This window comes from Cimex lectularius, unplaced genomic scaffold, assembly GCF_000648675.2.
Source record: "Cimex lectularius strain Harlan isolate CLEC.00 unplaced genomic scaffold, Clec_2.1 scaffold36, whole genome shotgun sequence".
Taxonomy (NCBI): Eukaryota; Metazoa; Arthropoda; class Insecta; order Hemiptera; family Cimicidae; genus Cimex; species Cimex lectularius.
Genome location: NW_019392648.1, coordinates 339,466 through 364,296, shown reverse-complemented (window position 1 = coordinate 364,296; position 24,831 = coordinate 339,466). Strand labels below are relative to the sequence as shown.

Sequence of the window (24,831 nt, the reverse complement as noted above, 5' to 3'; positions counted from 1 at the left end):
TTCTGGAATCAAAATCATATAAAATTATGTAGTTATTTATACCTTTATATCTCAAATTAATACATATAGAAATATCGTACAAAACTAGGATCATTTACTGTGATCGATAATGAATTTATTTCTGGTGGTATTTGATGGTAAAATGGATCTGATAAGTTGCCAATTGCTTGTCCTCTTTTATTTGTAACAATAGCGTATAAAAAGACAAATCTACATATTTAGATGGATTTTAAGAGTTATTTCTCTTTGCTTCAGGTTTTCGTTTTATTACTATCATTTCTGGTGACGCTGCAGCAAGCCCTGAGTTCCGGCTATATCAACTCGGTCATAACGACCATCGAAAAGAGGTTTGAAATTCCCAGCAGTCTTTCAGGGCTGATCGCGTCCTCTTACGAGATCGGAAATGTGATCACGGTGATCTTCGTGAGCTACCTCGGCTCGCGGCGTCACATACCAGTCTGGATCGGCATTGGTAAGTGTTGTGCTTTTCCCCCTTGAGCCGTTCGGCCTTAACGTTTTCTTTCTAGGTGCGGTAATCATGGGCGTCGGATCTTTGGTCTTCATGGTGCCTCATTTCACAGCCGAGCCACACGCAGGCAACGTTGCCAACAACTCGAGCTCGGACAACATCTGCAAAACAGTTTCCATCAGAGAGCAGGACATGGTCTTAGGGAGATTGTCTTCTGGTATGTACTTCAATTTTTCGTACCTTTAGAAATTACATTTTTTTGTGTATGTTATTTTAAGGCTAACCAGTCCTAACATGTAACCCTTTATATGTGTGTGTGTGTATATANTGGATTTATTTATTTAATCTTTATTTTTTAACTTCAAAATTTGAATTGAATTTGATCCCAAACTGATTTAATAGTGTCAATATTTTTTATAACCAGTCTCACAATTTTTTCTGTTCTTGTCAGGATCAGGAGCACACCGACTAATGGTGGGGAGAGATGATAAGGAAGGAAAAAAAAAGAAGAAGAAATTATTGAGGCGTGTCTCCTGTTCCTGCTCCAACAAATATTGTAAGTGATCGCTTTGGTCATTTTTAAAATAATTTGGGTTTTAATTCAAAAAGTTTATTGTTATTATTTGATATATTTTCATTTGATGAGTGGTATTTTTTTTTTTAACAAAAAATTATAAGCAGTTATTTTATTTTGTTTTTTCGAATTTCTTGGAGTGCTCCGTATAAATTTGGATGCACCGGTGAGATACGTACAAACAAAGAGCTCTCATGTCCAATACAGAAGTAGAAAAAATGGATGAGCTCAAAGAGAGCACTCCAAGGAATTCAAAAAAACAAAATAACAAAATAAAATAACTGAACTCATAATTTTTTGTTAAAAAAAAAATAAAATAAAATAAAATACAACTCATCAAATGAAAATAGATCAAATAATAACAATAAACCTTTTGAATTAAAACACAAATTATTTTTAAATGACCAAAGCGATCACTTATAATATTTGTTGGTGCAGGAGGAGGAGACACACAACTTTTTTTTTCTTCCTTCCTTATCATCCCCCACCATTAGTCGGTGTGCTCCTGATCCTGGCAGGCTGAGACATTGGCTTTCCCTTTACCTCTTATTTTTAACCAATCATAGAATTCCAAATAAAATCTGGCTGTCCATCTGAAATTACTATCGTCCCATTTGCCATCAATCTGCCATTGCTAAACTTTTTGAATCTCTTGTCTGTGATATCACCACAACAAATTTATAATACTCGTTGAACATTGGTTTTCAACCTAAAAAATCAACCATCTCAAATCTGCTGTTAAAATTATAATTTATACTGCTTTTTCCCCACAATAAACAAGTTGATGTAATTTACACGGACATCAGTAAGGCATGTTATTGTGTCAACTTTAATTTGCTTTGAAAATTTATTAAATTATATATTGTTGTGGTTTCATAGTTATTTGCATGGTAGATGGCTTCGTACAAATTAATAATTATTTGTCTAAATTTATCAACACAAAACCCTGGAGTGCCCCAGGGTTCTCATTTAGGCCCATTATTATTTATGATCCTTATTAATGGTGTTGCTGAATTTCTACCTCAGTATATAAACTTCTTGCTCTTTGCTGACGATGTCAAGCTGTACCATATACTAAAACACGAAAATACTTCAAACCGCTTTTTCTAATTTTATTGATTGGTGCACTAAAAATGGACTTAAACTTAATTTTGATAAATGCTTTGCGATGTCATGTTTTAAATGTAATAAAAAAGCTAATTCATCCTATTTTGGTAACAAATTGTGACTTGATATGTTCGACACAAACCACCTGCAATAAAAAAATATTTTTCTCTGTCTAAACAATTGTAAATAATTTTTTCTCTCTTCTTATATAGGTATATGCTTTTTTTAAATATATTTATGTTATATCCATTAAATTTATATATGTATATATGTTTGTTTTTTCTATATTTTTATATTAATAATATTTGTCTTGGAATTTTTTTCACTTTAGATTTGTTATTGTTATATCTTTTAAATTGGCTCTTCTTGCCGTCTAAATAAATAAACAAGAAATTTCTTTTTCTGAGTGTCAAGATTGGTCATAATTACAATTAATTAAGGTTTTTAGTTGAGATAAAAAAAAGTTAATGGCACCAGTGGGATTCGAACCCCACGATCTTCGGCTAGATACGCCGCTGCTCTACCACTTGAGCTATCGTGACCTCGATCCACTCGGACAATCAACTTCCTATCTCAACCCCACCTTATGAGTTTTTCCTCCTCAACTAAAAACCTTAATTAATTGTAATGATTTAATTGGTCAAGCGGACCACGAAATTAGTGAATTTAAAGAATTGGTCATAATTTTTGTCAATTGACTTAACGGCAGCAACCTCGATGAAATCTATTAGAAAAATTTATTGAACTGCTTTCTGTACCATTATCTTTGAAACAGTTTGACCAGATTTGATGAAAGTTTAAATACTGTTCATTGTTTGATGCTGATTTTGCATAGCTGAATAGTAAAATAATAATAATAATTGCAACATATCTTTCTTATGGGATTTATTAAGTTAATGCAAAAGTGAAAGATTAAAAACTAATTTAATTATTATAAGCATGTGCTGATTTTTTAATTACCATTGAGAGCTTGTGTTGACAACAATAAATGCAGAATTAATTTCAGACTTGTTTGTTTTTAATTATATCAAATAACTTTAACAAAATACATACTCATCTCTCGAAATAGCTTTTTCTTAGCATGTAGGACGAATTTTTTAAGCCCGCATGGTCCTCCATTAATTTGCCCTTTTTCTCTTTGTTTTAAAATGTGAAGTTAAACTGGATTTTGAAGGTCTTTCCGCTCCACCACTGGCACCTCATAACAATCTGAGGGAGAATTGTATCGAAGGGAGCCCGTCGACGGCAGGGCCGGTCATGCTTTTCCTCTTGGCCCAGCTCCTCCTCGGCTGCGGTGGATCTCCGCTTTTCACCCTGGGAACGACCTACATTGACGACCATGTCAAATCAGAGAATGCCTCACTTTACATTGGTATGTTTCGATTTTAATTCACCGATGAAAATAGTTTTAAAATATTTTACGCTTTTTTTTTTTTTTAGGCTGCATGTATTCAATGGCAGCATTTGGCCCCGTTCTGGGGTTCCTCCTTGGTGCTTATTTGCTGTCATTTCACATGGATGCTTTATCGACAGTACGGCTGGATATAGGTATGTATTTTTATTAATTTTATGTAAAAATTATCTTAGAAAAATATTAGTGAGAGCCAGAATTGTTCATTCTCTATCATTGCTTTTTTATTTTTTGATTATTTATAATTGTTTAATTTTTAATTATTTCATTAATAATTATTTTTCAGATCCTGGAGATAGAAATTGGGTTGGAATGTGGTGGGGTGGATTTCTCATCTGTGGCCTTATGCTCATTATCGTAGCAATTCCATTTTTTTCATTTCCCAAGGTTTTAACTGTAAGCAACTTTCTTCTCTTGATAAATTTTGAAAACGTTTTTACTAACCTGATCGTTCAATTTTAAGAGAGAAAAGGAAAGGATTCGTCTAATGGAGAAAAGTGGCCTGGCGACACCCAAGGAACAGCAGAAACCTACTGATGTACAGGCCACTGTACCCCAGAGTAACAATAAAGATTCGGCATATGGCAAAGATGTTAAAGGTATTTGTTTCGTTAATTTTGTTACAACTTTTGTTTCTATCTTTAAATATTATTTTAGATATCCCACGGTCGATGTGGAGGCTTGTCTGTAACCCGATTTATGTTGTGACATGCCTTGGAGCGTGCATGGAGCTTGTCATCGTGTCCGGGTTTGTCGTTTTTCTCCCGAAATACCTCGAGACACAATTCAGCTTGGGAAAAAGCCAAGCCAGTGTGTTCACCGGCTCGATTGCTATTCCCGGAGCGTGCATCGGCATTTTCATGGGCGGATGCCTCCTGAAGAGGCTGGAACTGCGACCGAAAGGCGCCGTGCAGTTTGTCCTCGTTTCCAATACAATTTGCCTTGCTTGTTACGCTCTCCTGTTTTTCCTGGGATGCGACAATGTCAAAATGGCTGGCACGACGATTCCCTACACTAACAGGTAACTATCAATGACATTTGATTTTTTTAACTATACACTTCTCCTTTTTTGCTACCATTATCTATTATCTCTGGTAAGTATTTACTTACAAAAATATATAAATTTTTTTAACTTTGGTTTTTATATTTTAGCTCAAGGGGTGAGCCGTTTCAAGTGAACCTTACAGCCGCTTGTAATTTTGGCTGTGAATGCCATACCACAGATGTTGAGCCAGTTTGTGGAAACAACGGCCTTACTTATTTTAGTCCCTGTCATGCTGGCTGTACAGCATTATCATCGAGATCAAATTACACAAATTGTGCATGTAAGTCAAACATTTGTTATAAATAATAGTTATTCCTAAATTTAAATAAAATCATTAAAATTCTTTAATAATTGCAAGTCATTGTTGTAATCAGTTCTAGTACAAATCTAACAAGTAGACTATACCGTAAACAAACATATAGAAATAAATTATTTTTTTATAGGTATACATGGTAATTTGAGCAGTATATCAGCACCACTGACGGATTTTGCTGAGGTGACAGTGGTTCCTGTGGCAACAGCAGGGCCGTGTAGTTCACCATGCCATACTATATTTCCATTCCTGATTCTCTTATTTTTTATGACGTTTATTGTTGCCGTCACACAGATGCCTTTACTCATGATAGTACTCCGTTCTGTCAATGCGGAAGAGCGTTCGTTCGCTCTAGGGATGCAGTTTGTAATATTCAGACTTTTTGGCTACATTCCAGCACCGATTCTCTTTGGCAACCTTATCGACTCCACTTGTCTTTTATGGAAGTCGACGTGCGGAGAGAAAGGAGGACGATGTTTACTATATGACATCGAGCAATTTAGATACAAGTAACTGATTTTTAATCGTTATTTTTTCTAGTTTTTAAACAATTTTTTTTTTAGGTATGTGGGATTGTGCGCTGGTATCAAATTGCTTGCCCTCTCCCTCTTTCTAGTCGACTGGTGGCTTGTGAGACGGAGAACGCACCTTGACGAGTCCCAGCCAGTTATAACCGTCACAGATCTTGTCACATCAGGATCTATTATAAGTCTAGATAAATGTGAGTCAACCATTTTATAAGAAATTACCTTTATTATTGAAAAATTCTCTAAAAATATAACCTTACCATTAATTCCCTATTTTTTGTGGTCCTCTTGACCAATTAATTACATTCAATTAATTAAGGTTTTAAGATGAGATAAAAAAGTCAGTGTCACAAGCGGGATTCGAACCCACGACCTTCAGCTTGATACGCCGATACTCTACCACTTGAGCTATCATGACTTCTATCCCTTCTATCCCCGTGAGCACTAACTTCCCATCACAACCCCACCTTTTGAATTTTCCCTCCTTTTTGCCATTTTTCAAATGTCGTGTAATCTATTTGATTCTAGGCGGCAAATGAAAAGGCCACGGAGAGTTTTAGTGAAGTATACTTCATTTTAATTCATTAAATTCACTATTTTTTGTGGTCCGCTTGACCAATTAATATCATTCAATTAATTAAGGTTTTAAGTTGAGATAAAAAAGTCAGTGTCACAAGCGGGATTCGAATCCACGACCTTCGGCTTGATACGCCGCTACTCTACCACTTGAGCTATTGTGCTTCGATCCCCACGGGCACTAACTTCAACTTAGTCCTCATCTGTCCATACTAATTTAATCGTCTTCGAGTAGTTCGTTCAAAAATTTTGGACACCTTGAACTTCCTGGAGCTTATGAATCTTTTGAACAACCTTAAGGTACCGGTTTCGCAAAATTCACAAAGTTAAAAATGGTTGATCATCTTGTAGTTTTGTTACCCTAGGGCGTCCAGAACCTGGCCTTCTATGGTAGGACCTAGTTTCTCAAAAACAAAAGTGGTAAAGCGGACCATGAAAACTAGTGAATTTAATAAGTTAAAATGAAGTATACCTTCACGAAAGCTCTCCGTGGCCATTTCATTTGTCGCCGAGAATCAAATAGATTACATGACATTTGAAAAATGGCAAAAAGGAGGGAAAATTCGATAGTTGAGGTTGAGATGGGAAGTTAGTGCCCGAGGGGATCGAAGTCACGATAGCTCAAGTGGTAGAGTAGCGGCGTACCAAGCCGAAGGCCGTGGGTTCGAATTCCGCTCGTGACACTGACTTTTTTATCTCAACTTAAAACCTTAATTAATTGAATCTTACCATTAATGATCACTTCATCTCTTAATGCTTAGGTTAAGGCATTTATTTAACAAATGTGTTTCAGTGTTTGAGGAGAAAGCGCCAACACTTTCTGCCTCAAGCACACAGAGCGGTGAAAGGTCTCTGGAAGTTGAGGACACCGAGGCGCAGGTCATCACATAGGTCATAATCAGCCTCCCACCTTGTTTAACCGCAGATGCTGCCAATGTGTAAGAGTCAATTTAAAGGAGGGAGAGCGTATTTTATTCAGCTAATACAATTAAAAAAAAAAAAAAGATATTTATTTCTAAAGTGATGATAGGTTATAAAATATGACTGTGATTAGTAACTTTTATTTTTTAAGTTGTTTGTAATGTATGATGGATATTTGGGTGAATGGTCGGTTGTTGTGAATTTTTATAACAATGATGTGTGCGTTATATTTTTGACTGTTTGTACTTAATTTAAATTGGAAGAGATATATTTGACAAATAAATTGAAAACGGATTCTTAAACCATTGAAGATAATAATATATTCAAAGCTAATTAATTGAGGAATAAAAGGGTTGTGTACAGCATTCACTTTTATATTAACACTTTGTATAATAAATGTACGTCAAATTAAATTTAGAGGCAAAAGTTATGTTTCTTAGAAAATGAACAAATAAAATAACACTAAATCAAATAAGTGCACTTTGCACAGTGCCTTATAAAACATTATTTGCAAGGTTGAAAACAATAAATATCTCGAAATACTTTCTTCTTCTATTTTTTTCATCTTTTTTCAAAAAATGTTTTTTAAATAAGTATAAAATAACTTACAAAATGCACAGGTTTTTGTTAGCACATGTTCATAAAAGGAAGTAGTTTTGTAAGTAGATCCAAGTGGCTTCCAAACTGAAAAGCTACATTGTTTTTAGGCTTGCAACCAATCTTAACCGAATTAAAAAAATTTATTTAACGACAATTACAGTTACTGTATTTTTGTTTCTTTCTTGTTTCTCTAATTTTTAAACGTGAAATAATTTATTTATACATATTTAAAGTAAGTAGTCAATAGATTAATTGCATAGGGCCTTAGCACTTACCAATTGTATAGTTTTAATGTTTAGCGATTTTTATTTATTTTGTATAGATTAAACTAATTTATAGACTGTTTAATTTTACGTTGAAACAATGTAGTTTCTATGACTTAATTGTTAGATCGTTTATGGTTTGTTATATTATTTTTTATATTCGGATAAAAAACAGACGTGATCAAAACAAATTCTGATTAGAGATTTGCTCGAAAAAATGAAAAAAATATATAAAGGTATATAAATATATATATACATGTAAGGAAAATTGAATAGTTTTATGAACATGGTCGATAAGTAAAGTAAATCTCAGAGACGCTGAGATCATATCATTATTGTAATATAAAAATATATATATATTAAAAGAAATTATATTCAAGGGCACATAAATTATATTGTTATACTCAAAATGTTTTTAAATAAATTATTCTGTTGAAAAGTGTAAAAATTAAGATGTGCACTCAATGATAGTAAATAAATTAACAGAAAGAATAGTTTTTCTAATCAGCTGTTTTATTAATACATCCTCACCCTGTACCAATTAATTTAAGAAATAATTAAATCTTGCAAAACAATTACGCTTTAATTTGATAAAGTAAGGCATATGTACTGAAGGAAATGAGGTTTTTGGAACAGCCTCGAGAGATACGCCGAGCATAAGGAGCCAGAAGTAAAAAAAAAGTAAGTAGTGTTTTATTCACTTAAAGATTCGTATTTTTCAGTTAATTTTTAAGTATTTTTATTGTTATATTAATTATGATATACAACCGAGAGACAAAATTATAGACACATTAAAAAATCACGATTTCGACAGTCGTAAATGATTTCTTTTGCCATTAGAATATTGTTCATGATAAATTCACTAATTTCATGGTACGCTTGACCAATTAATACATTATAATTAATTAAGGTTTTTAGTTGAGTGAAAAAACTCATAAGGTGGGGTTGAGATAGGAGCTCAAGTGGTAGAGCAGCGGCGTATCTAGCCGAAGATCGTGGGTTCAAATCCCGCTCGTGCCATTAACTTTTTTTCATCTCAACTAAAACCCTTAATTAATTGTATTGTTCATGACATTAAAAGAAAATTAACTCTGGAAATGGCTTGATCTGATAATCTTATACAAATGTACATCTCAATAAACAGTATTGTTTTGATTTAATTGCGACAGAATTATAGACACACATTTTATTTAAGTTTATTTTATAACTCCAAAGGTTTATTTGGTATTCACTGCACCATGCCATAGTAAAGTGATTACTAGTTCATTTGGAGCAATTCAAAGTTATTTTAAAATGCCCAAAGGAAAAAGATTTTCTGATGAGGAGCGCCGGTTGATTCACTTGCTCAATGAAGATGGAATGAGCTGCCGAGATATCGCCCGACGCATAAAATGAAGTTTTTCATCGGTACCGAAGATAATACGACTAGGTGAAGACTATGCAAGAGGGCCTTCCTTGACCAGAAGAGGCAAATTGCACATCGTGCGCGTTGCTTCAAACAGCTTTTTAACTGCAAAAGCCATCGCAGAGAAGGCAGGTGTTGATGTTTCTGTTCTACTGTTCAGATTCCTTAAAAAAAACTGAAAACATAGTCCGAAGAAAACTGAAACGCAAACCAGCTATGAAACCCCACCACAAACTACCCCGTGACAAATTTGCTGAAAACCACATTTTGAAAAATGAAGATTATTGGCGAAAAGTTATTTTTTCTGATGAAAAAAAATTCAATTTGGACGGCCCGGATACGCATACTACTTTCATGATATAACTAAAGAAGAAAAAATTTTATCATGGCGCCAAACGGGTGGTGGATCTTTGATGATTTGGGGGTGTATTGGTTGTAATAAAAAAGGAAATCTTTCAAAAAAAGTCAATTCGGAATATTACAAGAAATTACTGTACAAAGAAAAAAACTAGTTTCAGCAATTTATGCGAAGGGACTCCAATATTCCAGAAGGTCAACGCACCCATACAAAATGCAAAAATTGTTAAAGAATGGTTTTCACAGAACAGCATTGAAGAACTTGAATGGCCTGCACTCTCACCAGACTTGAACATTATAGAAAATTCAATTAATTAAGGTTTTAAGTTGAGATAAATAAGTCAGTGTCACGAGCGGGATTCGAACCCACGACCCTCGGCTTGATATGCCGTTACTCTACCACTTGAGCTATCGTGACTTCAATTCATATTTTAATGATCAATCATTATTGTAAAGCTTATAAGCACGATTTGTTTTAAATGTGGCACGTAAGAAGGCACGTAAGATGGTAACTTGATATAATTTGAGGGCTTTAAGTTTGAAGCAAATTGTACGCACTTATCAAAAGTTACAGAAAGTAGTTCTGAGTAGAATAGATGTACAATCTAGAATAGATTGTAGATATGATTTGCATAATTTCAATATGAACAAGTGTGGGTATGTTTTTATTGACGTACAGAATTTTGCATTGGCATTTTATTGTGTCTGGCACACTATAATTCCCTCCTTGAAAAATGACAAAAAGGAGGGAAAATTCAAAAGGTTGGGTTGAGATGGGAAGTTAGTGCCCGAGGAGATCGAAGTGACGATAGCTCAAGTGGTAGAGTAACGGCATATCAAGCCGAGGGTCGTGGGTTCGAATCCCGCTCATGACACTGACTTTTTTTATCTCAACTTAAAAACCTTGATTAATTGAATTTATTAATTGGTCAAGCGGGAATTATAGAAAATGTATGGGGAAAATTAACGACGATGGTATACCAAGACTGTAAGCAGTACAACTCTGTCGACGAACTTAAAACTGCTGTCGCCACTGCCTGGAATAATTTGCCTCAAGATTTTATTCAAAATTTGTACAAAACCATTCCAGAAAGATACTGGAAATAATAAAACTGAGTGGTAATGCTACAAAATAATAACCTTGTTTTAAATTGATTTTATCCCATGCGTTTATAATTTTGTCGCAGCCAAAATCGTTTAATTTTAGTATTTTAAAATTTTTTTCTCTTATTTACTGAAAATTTAAAGGAAGAAAAATATTTATTTCATGTGTTTTGAATAAATATTTGTAGTACAAACCCATTACATTAAAAAATCATAACAATTAGGGGTGTGTCTATAATTTTGTCACTCTGTTGTACTTATTTTAATGAAAACCAAATTAAACGGGATCGTAAATTCATGAGTTTTGGTAAACATTATCTAATTAGTAGATATCTGCTGGAATAATATCTACAATTGATTTGTGGAATATTTGTAACGAATAGTAGTTAAGCATATATAACTACTTATATAAAGCACAATAGTACTTAAGATAAGGTAATAAGTAGCTGGAGGATTGCGCTTAAGCTTCTTAAGCTTCACCAAAATTCTTGGTGAATATCCAAGACCACACCAGGTCATATATTTTTTTACAAATAAAATAGAAATAGTAAGTTTTCCTTATTGACTTTCCTTTGGCATAATCTCCCAAACGTACATCAACAAGGTCAATAAGTCACTAGTTTCGTGGTCCGCTTGACCAATTGATATGTTACAATTAATTAAGGCTTTCAGTTGAGATAAAAAAGTCAATGGCACGAGTGGGATTCGAACCCATGATCTTCGGCTTGATACGCTGCTGCTCTACCACTTGAGCTATCGTGACCTCAATCCACTCGGACATCACCTTCCCATCTCAACCACACCTTTTGTATTTTCCCTCCTTTTTGTCATTTTTCAAATGTCGTGTAATCAATTTGATTCTCAGCGACAAATGAAATGGCCACAGAGAGCTTTAGTGAAGTGATACTTCATTTTAAACTTATTCAATTCACTAGTTTCGTGGTCCGCTTGATCAATGAATATATTACAATTAATTAAGGTTTTCAGTTGAGATAAAAAAAGTCAATGGCACGAGCGGGATTCGAACCCACGATCTTCGGCTTGATACGACGCTGCTCTACCACTTGAGCTATCGTGTCCTCGATCCACTCGGACATCAACTTCCCATCTCAACCACACCTTTTGAATTTTCTCTCCTTTTTGCCATTTTGCACGATAGCTCAAGTGGTAGAGCAGCGTATCAATCCGAAGATCGTGGGTTCGAATCCTGCTCATGCCATTGACTTTTTTATCTCAACTGAAAACCTTAATTGTCATGTCAATAATATAAGTTTACCTTTTTAAATTTCAAAAATGATTATTCAATATATATTGAGATTCAATATATTTACTGAGGAAAATTAGGAAATGGGATAATTTGAAAACTATCAAATAATTGTAAATTATAGTTTTTATTTAAAAATTACATCTGCACAATGGCTCCTTGAAGGATGGTTAGAGAGCAAACATTAGTTTATTATATATAATACTCATATATTTATAACATTTATATACAAATTGTGTCAATATTGCTAATATTAAAATTTATCATCTCGATTTTTGTTTTAAGTACAATAAGACAAATCGGTTCGTCCAAAGAAAAAAAACTATAATACTGGATACTCACATATAACTTTCTTGGCAATAGATTAAGGGGGATATTATTTACATTTTTTAATCACACTCAGAGAAAGGATGGCATGTCCAAATATCCAGAGTTGTATCATGGTCGTCTGCATGATTAGCATAAAAATAAGGTAATTTTAGGGAATGGAACTACATTATTAAAAATATATTGCACTCTGTTAGATGGAAGAATCTTGGGACATTCTCTTCCCCCAACAATCTGACGATTCATGTTTGGATGAGTTTCTTTCAGTTTCTCTCTCTCTCTTTTTCTCCTCTTTCTCTCTTTCTCCTCTCTCCCTTTCTCCTCTATTCAACAGCAATTCCAATTTACCTCACTATTTTAACCATATCTTGCCTTTCAGCTAGTGAAATCATAAATCAAATTATTAGTTTCCTGAGACATAGTAAAAAGCAGTTGCAAATCTGCAGAGTTTACAAATTTATACTAAATGACCTAAAAGTCAATTTACATCAATTTTTTACTGCTTATCCTAGTATGAGTTGAATAACAAGAGAAAAGATTGTAAATTCTCCAATTTTAAGGTAAATCCTTGATATTAAAGACTTGCACGAATAGCTCAACAATTACATAGGGACTGTCAGCTTTATGAGATTATTATTACTCTGTAAGTTTAACCTAAATCCCGGGATACTTGACTGTTTATAACTAACTAAAATGTTCCCGTTGATTTCCACGAGGGATATTTAATATTATTAATCAAGTTTACTCTAAAAGAGAAAGCTGTAGAAATATTATATTAGTACAATTTTCATAAAAATCATTTTAAGAGCTTTTTTATGCAAATGCAAAGTCCAACAAATTAGACCGAAACAAAAGCCCTTAATACTTTGCCAAGCTTACTATTTTAACTTTAAAAATACTGATGTATAGAAAGGAGTAAATTGCTGCTAATTTTTTAGTAGTATCTGGCTTCCCAAAGGTGTTTCTATAAAGCCAGAATTAAGCACAAGTATTAGATTTTCTTTTGGGATTAAAATGACATGTATCACAGAAATCCAACACGTTAAAAACATAAAAGGCAGTGCAAAACAATGATTTGGACTAGTTTGGCAAATTTACCTGTCAGTAGATCAAGGCGAAAAAGTGGGGTAACTTGGAATATGCCGATGAAAATATAACAAGCCGGGGTTTTCCAGTCAATAAATATTTGAAAAAAAGTCGGCTTTTCTGTCACTTCTTGAGAAGAGTGATGAGAAATTTTACAAAACAATTATTAGATTATTTCTAAAGCCTTGATCTCTGTTGAGCCTGGCTTTGCTGAGAGTTTATTTATAAGATGTCAGTTTTTCTAGTAGTGGATTCATTAAAAAAAAAAAGAAAAAAAAGGATCATTTTCACAGCAACACCTACACTGTACACTTACATAAATAATGTTCTTGGCAATGGATCGTGAGTAATATGTACACCTGTTAATCACATTAATATAAGAAACAAGCTTGGCAAACCGCATTCGCGCAAGCTGACTTAGAAGAAAGTCGTTTTCAAAATTGTTCATCTGCGTATCATTTGCAGGATCGTTGGAGTATTTGTATAATTCTTTGAGGATGGATTTAGTTTCGGGATGATGGTAGACGTCGGTTCTTGCTCATTCGCCGAGGACCTTTTCTTGCCCCAGGACTACACCACTAAAGAGCTGTGGTGTGGAGGGCTGATTGTCAATGCCATTTGGCCTTCTGAGCAAATATGTCAGCACGCAAATTCTGAGCAAAGCAGATGCCCAATATCTGTAACAAATAAATACTATATTTACTTAAAAAAAGCTATAAAAAAAACAACAATTAATTAAGGTTTTTAGTTGAGATAAAAAAGTCAAATGGCATGAGCAGGATTCGAACCCACGATCTTCGGCTAGATACGCCACTGCTCTACCACTTGAGCTATCGTTCAAAATGGCAAAAAGGAGGGAAAATTCAAAAGGTGGGGTTGAGATAGGAAGTTAGTGTCCGAGTGGATCAGGGTGTCGATTTTTTTTTTTTAAGCCCTCCCACCAAAAAAAAAAAAAAATATTGGCTAGATATGCCGCTGCTCTACCACTTGAGCTATCGTGACCTTGATCCACTCAGACACTAACTTCCCACCTCAACCACACCTTTTGATTTTTCCCTCCTTTTTGCCATTTTTCAAATGTCGTGAAATCTATTTGATTCTCAGCGACAAATGAAATGGCCACGGAGAGCTTTTTAGTGAAGGTATACTTAATTTGAAACTTATTAAATTCACTAGTTTCGTGGTCAGCTTGACCAATTAATATCTTACAATTAATTAAGGTTTTTAGTTGAGATAAAAAAATCAATAGCACGAGCGGGATTCGAACCCACGATCTTCGGCTCGATACGCCGCTGCTCTACCAAATGAGCTATCGTGACCTCGATCCACTAGGACACTATCTATTTGGCGTATCTAGCCGAAGATTGTGGGTTCAAATCCCGCTCGTGCCATTGACTTTTATCTCAACTAATAACCTTAATTAATTAGATATTAATTGGTCAAGCGGACCACGAAACTAGTGAATTTAAGAAGGTAAATATAATGTAGATTATTGTCAGAACACTCAGATTTTCTTGAAAATTACTGTCTTACCATTATACTTTTAAGAATATAGCAAATTTAATAAAAACAAATTATTTGTTTAAATAATTATTTTTATTTAAGTCCAATTTACTAAGAAAAAATAGAACAGAAGTAAATTTAGTTTGAAAAATCACATTGGATGTCAAATGGCATTAATTATCTGTAAGAAATTAACTAAATGTCCTTTGAAAATAATTTATCTTACGTTGTATCCTTATCAGTAATCAAAATTATAGTATTCAATAATTATTATTCTTTTACCTTATCCACAATAAAGTACACTTTTAAAAGTAAATAATAATTTACATGCCTGTAGGAAAGAAATAATAATCGCTGCTGTTACTATGACAAGTAGATTCCTTTCGACCCACTCTTCACCCGCTTGTATACAGCCTTTCTCGTAGATTATTTTCGAGGCATCGTAGTTCTGACCGATCCTCTACAACATTTAAAACGTCTCTTGAGTCAGAGCCCGACTGAGCCTATCGCCGTTCACCCAACCTGCCAGCCACTGTACAACCAAAAACCTGCGAAAGCTTAAAGCATGTTAGTCGAGCGACTTACTTGTGTTATGCAAAGCGTGACTGCGACGCCGGCGACTGGTATGAGATTCGCCTCGACCCATTCCTCACCGGCTCTCATGCAACCCCGCTCAAAAATATTTCTTTCCTCGCTCTGCGTTGGAGAGAGGTTCGCCCAACCGTCGGCAAACTGCCACCACCAATTTTTATTAGTTGCTGTTATATTATTTAAAGCATTTCATGCTGATAAAATGGCCATATTTAAAATTTAAAAAAAGTTAAAATAAAACAAGTGGTTTTGCTGAGGCCATTTTATACACCAAATCGAAGGATTTTTTAAATTAATAATAAATAAATTATATGAAATGTGGTCATTTTAATCTACAAAAGGATTATTTTATTGTTTAACAGATAAGTCAATTTTGTCAGAGTGGACCAAAACTGTTTTAGATTCAGTGATTGTAACTTTAATATTTAGTGCTTATATTTTAACCATACTTGAAAACCTTATTGTTTTAAAAGCAGAGTATTTGTGCTTAAAATCCCCATATATATACTGTGCAAAAGTTAATAATTTTCTAGTGCTGGTGCAGCTGTTTTTAGTAACATTTGTGATTGCAATTTTCCAAATTTAAGCATTAAACTTTGTTTTGGTTAGTGAATTAAACCTAATTTAATCTGTTATTGTTAAAGATTAATTATTTAAAATCTTAAAAAGCAATAACTTACATAGCGTTCATTTGGGTTTCTTCTAACATCATACCCACACTGCTTATTCTTAATTATTTCCTGAAAACAAAATACAACAGTACAAAAAACTATTCTTATACATTAAAAATATCAACCTACGAAAATTCAACTACCAAAAATAATTACAAAAGGTAAATATATATATAAAAAATTATCATTTATATTAATTAGGTTTTACTTATACCATTCAATTAATTAAGGTTTTAAGTTGAGATAAAAAAGTCAGCGTTACGAGCGGGTTTCGAACCCACGACCTTCAGCTAAATACGGCGCTGCTCTACCACTTGAGCTATCATGACTTCGATCCACTCGGACACTAACTTCCCATCTCAACCCCACCTTTTGAATTTTCCCTACTTTTTGCCATTTCTCAAATGTCGTGTAATCCTATTTGATTCTCGGCGACAAATGAAATGGCCACGGAGAGCTTTAGTGAAGTATAATTCATTTTAATTCATTAAATTCACTATTTTTCGTGGTCTGCTTGACCAATTAATACCATTCTATTAATTAAGGTTTTATGTTGAGATAAAAAAGTCAGTGTCACGAGCGGGATTCGAACCCACGACCTTTGGCTTGATATGCTGCTACTCTACCACTTGAGCTATCATGACTTCGATCCACTCTGACACAACTTCCCATCTCAACCCCACCTTTTGAATTTTCCCTCCTTTTTGCCATTTTTCAAAGGATGGAGCTTTACTTACAAATATAAGGGATGTAATATTGCCCTGCCACTTCCCCTTGTAAATACTAAAAAATTTAATGTTGCATATTTGTGTAAATTTTAAAACAATAAATAAAATTAATTCAATTTCATCCCTTCCAGAGCCAACTGGTCACGTGAGTTTTTTGTTATTATTATTTTTTAATTGATTTTCCTTTTTTTAATTAAGGTTTTTTTTAAGTGGAAAAGATTAAGACCAGGCAGATGCTTTGGCTAACAATGGAAGTAGCATCCATTACATAGCCCACTTCTGGGTCTACCATCTACAATGGTCTACAGCAATTTTAGGGTCACCAGAAGTCTAGATCAAAGAGAAGGACGTGTTCGACCACTATGTACTACGGCTACATTTGTCAATGATTGTTTTACTGTTCTTATCGCACTATGGAACTGTCATTTAATAGATTCCCTGATAGGTAGTCAACTCAAAACGGTCCAGATGAAAGGGTGGGCTCTAAATCAGTCATCAGAAGGCTTCTTGAGAATAGCCTATTATCAGGAGATCCTGCATCAGGTTCTTTACTATTGGAGAGGCATCAAGTAGAAAGGCGACTATTTGCAAATCAGCATCTTGCTTGGACAATTGGACAAAGGAGGCTGTTCTCTTCACACATGAGTGCCTGTTTGGTTTGTAGCAATGAAATTCCGGGACCATGCCTGGAGATGTAGTGAACACTTTGCCTTAAGTTTTAAGCATAGTGTGGAATCAACGTCGATTACCGTACAGAATGATTCTTTGACCGTAGTTAGGTACATTGGGGAGATACTTCTGGAAGGTGTGGTTGGTTCTATTTGATCCATTTATTGGGGACAACTTTCTGTCAATGCATGATAATGCTTGATAAGCTCCAGTTACCACTCTAGAAGGCTTATGTGACATGATAAAGAGATGGGTTGGACTTCGTTCACCACCTCCAACAAGCGTAGAACAGCTTCAAACTGCTGTTGTTGACCACAAGATGAAATCTGATTTTTTATGTAAGCTATAATATTTAATTAAATAAGCTTATTTATTCGATGCTTATGAAACTCCACAAGACCAGAAGAGGTAATATGCATTAATGGCAATAAATTGTTTGTTAAATTTTAATCTACCACTAAATGATTTTGATTGTTTTGTGAATTTTCTTTCTAACCATACAATTTAAATAATTTCAATTAATTAAGGTTTTTAGTTGAGATAAAAAAGTCAGTGTCACGAGCGGGATTCGAACCCACGACCTTCGGCTTGATACGCCGCTACTCTACCACTTGAGCTATCGTGGTAGAGCAGCAGCATATCTAGCCGAAGATCGTGGGTTCGAAACCTACTCGTGTCACTGACTTTTTTATCTCAACTAAAAACCGTAATTAATTGAAAGATATTAATTGGTCAAGCGGGCCACTAACTCTAGTGTATTTAATTAATTTTTATTATTAATTAAGATTTTTAGTTGAGATGAAAAAAGTTAATGGCACGAGAGGGATTCGAACCCACGACCTTCGGCTAGATACGCCGCTGCTCTACCACCTGAGCTATCGTGACCTCAATCCACTCGGACATCAACACCCCAATCTCAACCCCACCTTATGAGTTTTCCCTCCTTTTGCCATTTTTCAAATGTCGTGTAATCGGTTTGGATTCTCGACGACAATTGAAATGGCGACGGAGAGCTTTAGTGAAGTGTACTTCAGTTAATTCATTAAATTCACTATTTTCGTGGTCCGCTTGACCAATTAATACATTACAATTAATTAAGGTTTTTAGTTGAGATGAAAAAAAGTTAATGGCACGAGAGGGATTCGAACCCACGACCTTCGGCTAGATACGCCGCTGCTCTACCACCTGAGCTATCGTGACCTCGATCCACTCGGACATCAACTCCCCATCTCAACCCCACCTTATGAGTTTTCCCTCCTTTTGCCATTTTTCAATGGCAGGGGCTCAGGTGGTAGAGCAGCGGCGTATCTAGCCGAAGGTCGTGGGTTCGAATCCCTCTCGTGCCATTAACTTTTTTTCATCTCAACTAAAAATCTTAATTAATTGTAATGTATTAATTGGTCACGCGGACCATGAAATTAGTGAATTTAATTTTTATTAAAGCATCAATTTTTGATACCGTTTAATTTGGTTTGTTCAAAGTATGTTGTATTTGATGTAATAATAAATATAGTACATAGTTTGAAATAAACAACAAAATACGCGTTTTCGCGTGTATAATGTGATGTTCCAAGGATAATATGAAATAAAACTGGTAAGAAAATAGACAATTTCGTTATCCAATTTCTTGATTTTCGTGCTGAATTTTGGTAGTGTTCCCAAGTGAAAAACAAAAGAAGACATTTTGTGTCGTAATATTATACAATTAACAGTCGATAATTAAAAACGTCGGTGTCGTCCGATAACAAAACTCCTATTGTGTCCATCCTGCCTTCAAGTTGCCATTGTCGGCTTCTATTGACAGCCTCAGCTTCGCGCCTTTGAAGGGCAAAAGATTGCGACGCCGATTCCCTTTCCAACGACATAATTAAAGTTTACATTGCGTCCGAATTGGTTGGGACAACATATCAACAACGCCGATCAATGTTAAATTTGGCAATTTTACCATACCGAGGTCAAGTGAATCAATTTCAATAGAATTTGTGGCAAAACGTTACTGTTACAATCAGAATCGTATTGGTCAAACTACATTAAATCCGGAAACATGAACCATACAAAACATCATAATTAACAAACCATGCATACTCAAATGGGAATTTGTGAAATGAAATAATTATCTAGATAATAATATATGTATAATTAAAATGAGGTGAATAATGAAAGTTTAACTCTTGTGCAATTAATTGGTTAGATGAAAATATGTACCATTTCTTGTACTACATGAAAATGGCGCAATGTAACCTAAAATATTTGAATAAAAATTTCCCGAAGAAATGTGCGATTTAAAAAAAAAATTTATTTAGCAAAATCTCGGCAGTGGGAGTCCCACGAGGGAGCATTCCCAGTCCCATCTTACCATTTATACTTCTGACTTGCACATACCTTCTAATACAACAAGAGCGGAAGATATCCAGGGGCATCTTGGGCTCATTGAAGAATGGTGTAAAACGTGAAAAATGACACGAGGACAAATGCACACCTTCAATCTTAGGCCTTGTCTTATCAGATTTCTTATCTCGTTTCCCGTAATTCCTAGAGCCTGTTGACGGATGAGTCTATCGTCTCTCTGGTATGTACACCTAGGTCGACCCTGTCCTGGCCTTCTAGTGTGAAGCCCTGTTTCTCTAAAGCGCCGAAAACCCTTCATACAGTATAGTGATTTACAGTCTCTTGTAAACTTCGCGCTGGGTTCATCTTTCCTATAATAATGTTATGAGCCTGACACTCATACTGAATCAAATGCCTGACTGGAGGCGTCGAAAAAGGTTTAAGAATAAGAATAATATCAAATGAAACCAACGAAGGAAAAAGGTTAACTGAAAGCGATATTTAGTAGCAGAATGGAACGGCAAAATGCTAATTTTTGTGCAAATCAGAACAAAAGTAAACAAAAGAAGTAAACAAATCGTTATTGACTGTTTATTTTGACTACGATAGCTCCTAATTACCTGCAACTAAATAAAAAGTTCCATTGATTTAATTTTAAACTAAATCAATGGAGTGCGTTAAATGCGTCCATCTGTGTACAAATTTAGGATCCAAAAGAATTGAGTACCTTGGGAACATTTCATAAATCCTTTCATACCTCACTTGAATTCATGAACCGACCTTTCGTGAACTGCAAATGCAAACCACACATTTCAAAAAAGCCACGTGTGGCATTTCGGTTGTTACGAATGAAGCCTAGCTCTTCCTGAAAGACCGCACGCGTCACAGGTAACAATCCGTTTGATGGAAAGTTCATTAATTGGACTTCGCAGGAACCACCGACATGCTTCACGCAGCGCACAGCCGTGCATTTCGGTCAGCTCATACCTTTTTCCAGCATGTAGGTTTCACTTTTCCTAACTTATATAAGTGCATAATGTCGAATCTACCCGAGTCTAACGGTACATTTCGAGGACACATTTGGTCTTTGTCCGGCTGAAAACTCTTACGGGATTCCGATTTATCTTAGGTCAATTGGTCCTTACAACGGTCCTATCGATTCGCCGTCCATCCGGAGGTGGAAATCCGGTACTTTTTTAATTTCTTCACCACCGTAAAGAGGAAAAATCCTTGCCGACCTCCGCGGCCGTTATGCTCGGCCGGCTTTTCCGAGGGCATGTTCATGAATCTAAATCACGCGAGAGTTTAAACTCGGTTGATCTAACGCATGACCTAAATCGAAGAAACCTTTACTGTATGTGCTACCTACTTATATTTTGTTATACTATAAAATTTTACATGTCAGTTTTGTCAGCATAGCAGAGAATAACAGTTAAATTTACTTAATTAAGGATGCTGTCATTTGTACTATTTTAATTCATATTTACCTTGTCCGTTTTTATCCTTCTTCATTCTATTATGTATAATCCGTCCTTGTTGACTTAATTCTTCCATCCTTGAATTTGAGAGGTGGAAGAATTGTCAATTCCGAATACAGAATGTCAGAAAAATCAAAATCGTAGGTTTTACACAATTCCACGCATTTTCTAGCGTTGTTAGCATCCAGTATTGAGATCTTCGGTTCTCTTAATTTCAATGTCGTCGATTTAAATAAAAAATTCTGAAATTAACTTTCAATGATTTTATCACTCCCTAGTCCATAGCTTGTAACATTGTTGTGTTGGGAGGGAAAAAGTTAATTTAACCGCTTGAAGGCCATTAACTGAAGGGTCTGTTGGGCAGTTGTCCACAAGGACTTTTTTGTACGAATAGGTTCTTGGTCTCATTTCTGCAACCATTTTTCAAAAATGACCCCCGTCATCCATGATTTAGAAATGGAATGGTAGCCAACTGGCACAGATTTTATGCTTTTAAGCACCCTCGGTTTTTTTATATTTTCCGATCGTTAAATATTTTAATTTTTCAGTTCCAGTTAGATTTGGAGCAACCGTAACAGTCATCCTTTCTTTTGAAAGCTTTCCACCACTAGAGTTTTCGTGTTTAAAACGTAACGTCGAAACGTAAGACAGTCCAGTTTCGTCGGAATTATAGATTTCATAGTCTTCACAACCACCTCTTAACTAGGCCAAATGGTTTGCAGCCAGTTATAAAGAAACGCCTGCTGGCAAGGCATTAGATTCTCGCTGATTCTTCCGAATACAATGGAATGTCTCTCCTGACATCTCTGAACGTACGAACGCAAAAAAACTCTTTTGCTGTGTACTTGATGCTAATGATATGCCAGTTGAGGTACTTACAGCATTGGCACCGACAGGGGCGGGCAATAGTTGTTTACTGGGAAGCAACTTGAGGTACATTTTTGACTAGTGCCAGCGTCTGGAAATTCTGGCAGTATTCCTTTACGTTTGCAAGTAGTAGTCAGTACAGCTGACAGCTTTCCTCTCCTCTTTTGACACTTCGCCTATTATCACTAAAATGTGGGCTTCATAGTCTAGTGCTTGAAAAATCTATCCAATTTTTGTTCCAACGAAAATTTTGTTTCTTGAGATGGGTTGAATTGCTACGAGAGAACAGAAGAAAAGGGGAAAGGACGTGGGTACTAGGTTAGACGCATACTAAAGAAATAGGAGCATCAGAAACTATTTTAAGAGAGCTACATTCAACAGATCCTAAGCCTCTTTCAGACGAGGCGATTTGATTGATTCAACTAAGTTGCCCGGTTGACTCTCAACCAGTTTACTGCCGTGTGAAAACTCGGTTTCACACCAGGCTAATTGTAGAATAACCTCTCTTCCCAACGGGAGGTCAGTACATGTTAGAACCCGAGGAAGCAGAAGCACTTCTTGTGCTTGCTCTTCTGCCAAAAGAGAAGCAAAGGAAACCCAGTAAAGAAAAGCGTGGGTTTATCCGTGGTTATGGAATTGGGAAACGGGCGCTTTCTCCCAAATACTGTTGTGCTACTTCCTACTTCCTCACACCTCATGTCCCATATTACGGGACTAATACGAATATCATCAATGAACTGGCCAACGATTATTAGGAAATCGTGAGATGCGGACTGGTGTGATGTAGCTTTCAGAAAAACATTTTCTTTATCGTGCCAACGTTTCGATTTTTATTGAGATCATCTTCAGGGCTCAAAGTGTAATTGTGCCATTCTTGCGTGTCGTGTTGAGAGTGCCCCTGTGAACTGCTCAACATTGAAACTTGCAATGGCAACGCTTCACCCTCCGTCGACTAGGCGACTGGTGTGAAGGACGAATGCCGAGCAGTGTCTTTTGAGTGGAGTCAACCAGTGGGGATGGGAACGTGAGCGGCACTTGTACCTACTGACCACACCCGCCTGGGCGGACGAGTTGCCTGCGTGTGAAAGGGTCCAGGCGATTCTCAAACATTTGGTACCACGTTGCACTCCTTGACACCCGTCCGTTAAACTATTTGAATCAACTAGTTGCCTCGTCTGAAAGAGCCTCGGGAATTCAAAGCAGTTATGAGACTTTACCGATTTGTTGTTCGATGAGGCAATCATCAAACTTCAAAAACCTGATGCGTTTACACAGTGAAAGCAGCAAGGTGCCAGTCCAAAAAAGTGGAGGGGGAGTGCCAGTAAATCAAACTTTTTTCTTTCTCTAGCAATACTAGTGATTAGCACGCTGGCAGTGCCAATCACTGACGACCCCTTACCAGTCGCTATTTGCAGGATCAACTGGCACGCCTACCGGCAACGTGTAAATCAGGCTGTTTTAACAACGGCGTATTTAACTTCACTATTTTCGTGGTCCGCTTGACCAATTAATACTTTTCAATTAATTAAGGTTTTTAGTCGACATGAAAAAAAGTTAATGGCACGAGAGGGATTCGAACCCACGACCTTCGGCTAGATACGCCGCTGCTCTACCACCTGAGCTATCGTGACTTCGATCCACTCGGACATTAACTTCCCATCTCAACCCCACCTTATGAGTTTTCCCTCCTTTTGCCATTTTTCAAATGTCGTGTAATCGGTTTGGATTCTTTCTTCCTTTTTTTTCATCTCGACTAAAAACCTTAATTAATTGAAAAGGTGCATTTAACTTTTAACTGTTTTCTATTTTAATATTTTAAAATTATTTGAATTAAAAAATAGACGCAAACCTTTTTTTTATTAACCTTATTTTTTAGTTCCTCCTATAATTCTCCATTTTTTCTGTTGATCCATTTTGAAACTATATGGATTTTTCTTCAATCGTAAATATTTTACGGTTATGTATGTACATATTATCTAAATATGACAAAATATATACAAAATCCGCGGAAAAAGGCCTGTTGATAACGCATCTGTAAAGATGCTAAACCAAGCAAATATGACGATTGCTATAATAAAATTATTATAATACATTTTCCATAGGATAGTTTAACATGCTGAAAAAAAATATGGGCATTCGTTATGGGTTAGATTTAAGTGTTTTCACACGTCACACTTAGATACATAAAACTATTTAGCGTATCTCTAGTGAATTTTCACTTCAGCCATACCAAAATGCCAGAAAAGATTGGAGTTTATTATAATAAATCGGTCGATATTTTTCACCCCCTTAAACGAGTTCCAAGTCGAACAAAGGGGTTCTTTTCAACAGCGAAAATGTATTCAAATGGTTAAAGCTGTGGGACTTTTCTTGCGTTGAAAAGATTTCAAGCCCATTCTTTGGCTAAATTAACACGTAAGAAAAATGGAAAACGTAGTCATCATCGACATTGTCGCCATTTAAAAATTTTCTTGTTAAAATATCAGACAAAATGTAAGAAAATTGAAGAACGTATTGTATAAAAATAAGAAACGCGCAGTTTAATTAAGCACTAAATCCTTTTTTTTTTTTTTTTAACAAGATTTGTCTTAATTCTGTCTAACATCGCCGACTGTGCTTATAATAATTATCAATTATTCAAAATTAT

The 24,831-nt window shown here is 35.4% G+C and overlaps 2 protein-coding genes and 1 non-coding gene across 9 annotated transcripts in view; 2 read left to right on the top strand and 1 right to left on the bottom strand.

Moving 5' to 3' along the window:
• LOC106668413 (solute carrier organic anion transporter family member 5A1) overlaps positions 1 to 8,025 on the top strand; it is a 136,008-nt gene extending 127,983 nt beyond the window's left edge. For 2 of the 3 annotated variants that reach the window (XM_014397122.2, XM_014397121.2), the window contains 11 exons: positions 256 to 472; positions 528 to 686; positions 3,307 to 3,522; positions 3,591 to 3,698; positions 3,848 to 3,957; positions 4,025 to 4,160; positions 4,219 to 4,582; positions 4,714 to 4,886; positions 5,050 to 5,428; positions 5,483 to 5,640; positions 6,816 to 8,025. In XM_014397122.2, the coding sequence (XP_014252608.1) occupies positions 256 to 472; positions 528 to 686; positions 3,307 to 3,522; positions 3,591 to 3,698; positions 3,848 to 3,957; positions 4,025 to 4,160; positions 4,219 to 4,582; positions 4,714 to 4,886; positions 5,050 to 5,428; positions 5,483 to 5,640; positions 6,816 to 6,913 (2,118 nt within the window). In that variant the 3' untranslated portion in view covers positions 6,914 to 8,025. The remainder of the gene's footprint in view (positions 1 to 255; positions 473 to 527; positions 687 to 3,306; positions 3,523 to 3,590; positions 3,699 to 3,847; positions 3,958 to 4,024; positions 4,161 to 4,218; positions 4,583 to 4,713; positions 4,887 to 5,049; positions 5,429 to 5,482; positions 5,641 to 6,815) is intronic. The other variant, XM_014397123.2, reaches the window with a different exon arrangement.
• Positions 6,633 to 6,705, top strand: Trnag-acc. The gene has a single exon. It is a non-coding gene; the product is annotated as a tRNA-Gly (tRNA).
• A 4,618-nt stretch (positions 8,026 to 12,643) lies between the features above and the next one.
• Positions 12,644 to 24,831, bottom strand: part of LOC106668465 (tetraspanin-5) — an 88,300-nt gene continuing 76,112 nt past the window's right edge. Inside the window, exons 7-10 of one of the 5 annotated variants that reach the window (XM_014397262.2) lie at positions 16,124 to 16,183; positions 15,438 to 15,584; positions 15,184 to 15,312; positions 12,644 to 14,026 (exon numbers count right to left, since the gene is read on the bottom strand). In XM_014397262.2, coding sequence (XP_014252748.1) covers positions 13,958 to 14,026; positions 15,184 to 15,312; positions 15,438 to 15,584; positions 16,124 to 16,183 — 405 coding nt within the window. In that variant the 3' untranslated portion in view covers positions 12,644 to 13,957. Of the gene's footprint in view, positions 14,043 to 15,183; positions 15,313 to 15,437; positions 15,585 to 16,123; positions 16,184 to 24,831 lie in introns of all 5 variants that reach the window. The other 4 variants (XM_014397264.2, XM_014397265.2, XM_014397263.2 and 1 more) reach the window with 4 other exon arrangements.